This window comes from Vicia villosa, linkage group LG1 (genome assembly GCF_029867415.1).
Source record: "Vicia villosa cultivar HV-30 ecotype Madison, WI linkage group LG1, Vvil1.0, whole genome shotgun sequence".
Taxonomy (NCBI): domain Eukaryota; kingdom Viridiplantae; phylum Streptophyta; class Magnoliopsida; order Fabales; family Fabaceae; genus Vicia; species Vicia villosa.
The window spans coordinates 110,005,581-110,006,890 of NC_081180.1; the positions used below are offsets into that span (position 1 = coordinate 110,005,581).

Consider the following 1,310-nt stretch of genomic DNA (forward strand, 5'->3'; position numbering starts at 1 on the left):
ATAAAGTGCTATTATACATATGGAAGACTTAATAGTAATTAAACTACTTTAGCAAACATATCTAATTAGGAATTGCATCACTCCACTATATAAAAAAAAAGATTATAGAGAGATCGAAATAAAAGGAACAAACAACTAAGAACTATATTAACTATTACAACAGAAGTCTCTTATTAATATTATGCTTTACAATATCACTTGCAATAGTGATGCACATAAATTTTGTAGTAACTATAGAGAATGTACCATGCATTAAGCAAAATGACTACTAAGTCACAATGCAATTATTATTTGAAATCATATATATCTTAAGAAGATTGAATAATGCATAATATGCTATTAATTATAAGTAGCTAATACAAGAAACTGTTTATTCATTTCCTCCCGAACCAGAACCGTATCCTGAACCGTAGCCAGAGCCACTGCCAGAACCATAACCTCCATTACCTCTTCCTCCACCACCACCTCCGCCACCTCCTCCTCCACCACCACCTCCACCTCCGCCTCCTCCTCTTCCACCTCCTTGACCATATCCGCCTCCTTCACCATAGCCAGAGCCAGAACCAGAACCATAGCCTGAGCCACCAGAACCACCACCTCCACCTCCACCTCTACCACCACCTCCTCCACCACCACCACCTTCACCTCTACCACCACCAGAACCATATCCAGAACCGTATCCCGATCCATATCCACTACCATACCCCGAGCCATCATTCCCACTACCTCCTCCGCCACCTCCTCCTCTACCTCCACCACCTCCTCCTCCTTGTGATCCTCCACCGTATCCTCCACCATATCCTTCACCCCCACCAGACCCATACCCAGAACCACGTCCTCCTAAACCACCGCCACCTCCTCCCCCTTCACCACCACCACCACCCCCTCCTCTACCACCACCAAATAACCTAGCAGCACATGCTAGGTCTACAATGAACAAAACAATGAAAACAACCCCTATGAACTTGGAGCTTGCCATGGAAAAATTCCTTAATAATGTAGTAATAACTAACTCAATGTATATGAGAAAGTGATGTGTTTGAGTACAATAAGAATATATATGTTGCATAAAAGTGTAAGGTGAGTGACCCTATTTATAGACATTGTAAAGGTCTTCTAGTAAGTTCCTATTGATATATTATTAAACACCTAACCCGTTACTATTTGTTTGCTTGATCATAAATCATATGAAGAAACGTGTTGCTAGGGATTTCTTTAGTGGTGGTGTCAATGCACCGATAGTGGGATATTAGGTGTCGGGGAATCTCTGCGTTATTTAACACTCTTTTATATACAGTGACTTAATCTTA

At 41.4% G+C, this 1,310-nt stretch overlaps 1 protein-coding gene across 1 annotated transcript; it reads right to left on the reverse strand.

Annotated features, from left to right (window-relative positions):
- Positions 1–370: 370 nt before the first annotated feature.
- Positions 371–979, reverse strand: LOC131651344 (putative glycine-rich cell wall structural protein 1). Its single transcript, XM_058921009.1, has one exon. The coding sequence runs from the start codon at positions 977–979 to the stop codon at positions 371–373; it is 609 nt and encodes a 202-aa protein (XP_058776992.1).
- Positions 980–1,310: the final 331 nt, after the last annotated feature.

Bases quoted from the DNA above. Each gene is read 5' to 3' on its own strand.
- LOC131651344 (XM_058921009.1), bottom strand. From the start codon at position 979: ATGGCAAGCTCCAAGTTCATAGGGGTTGTTTTCATTGTTTTGTTCATT.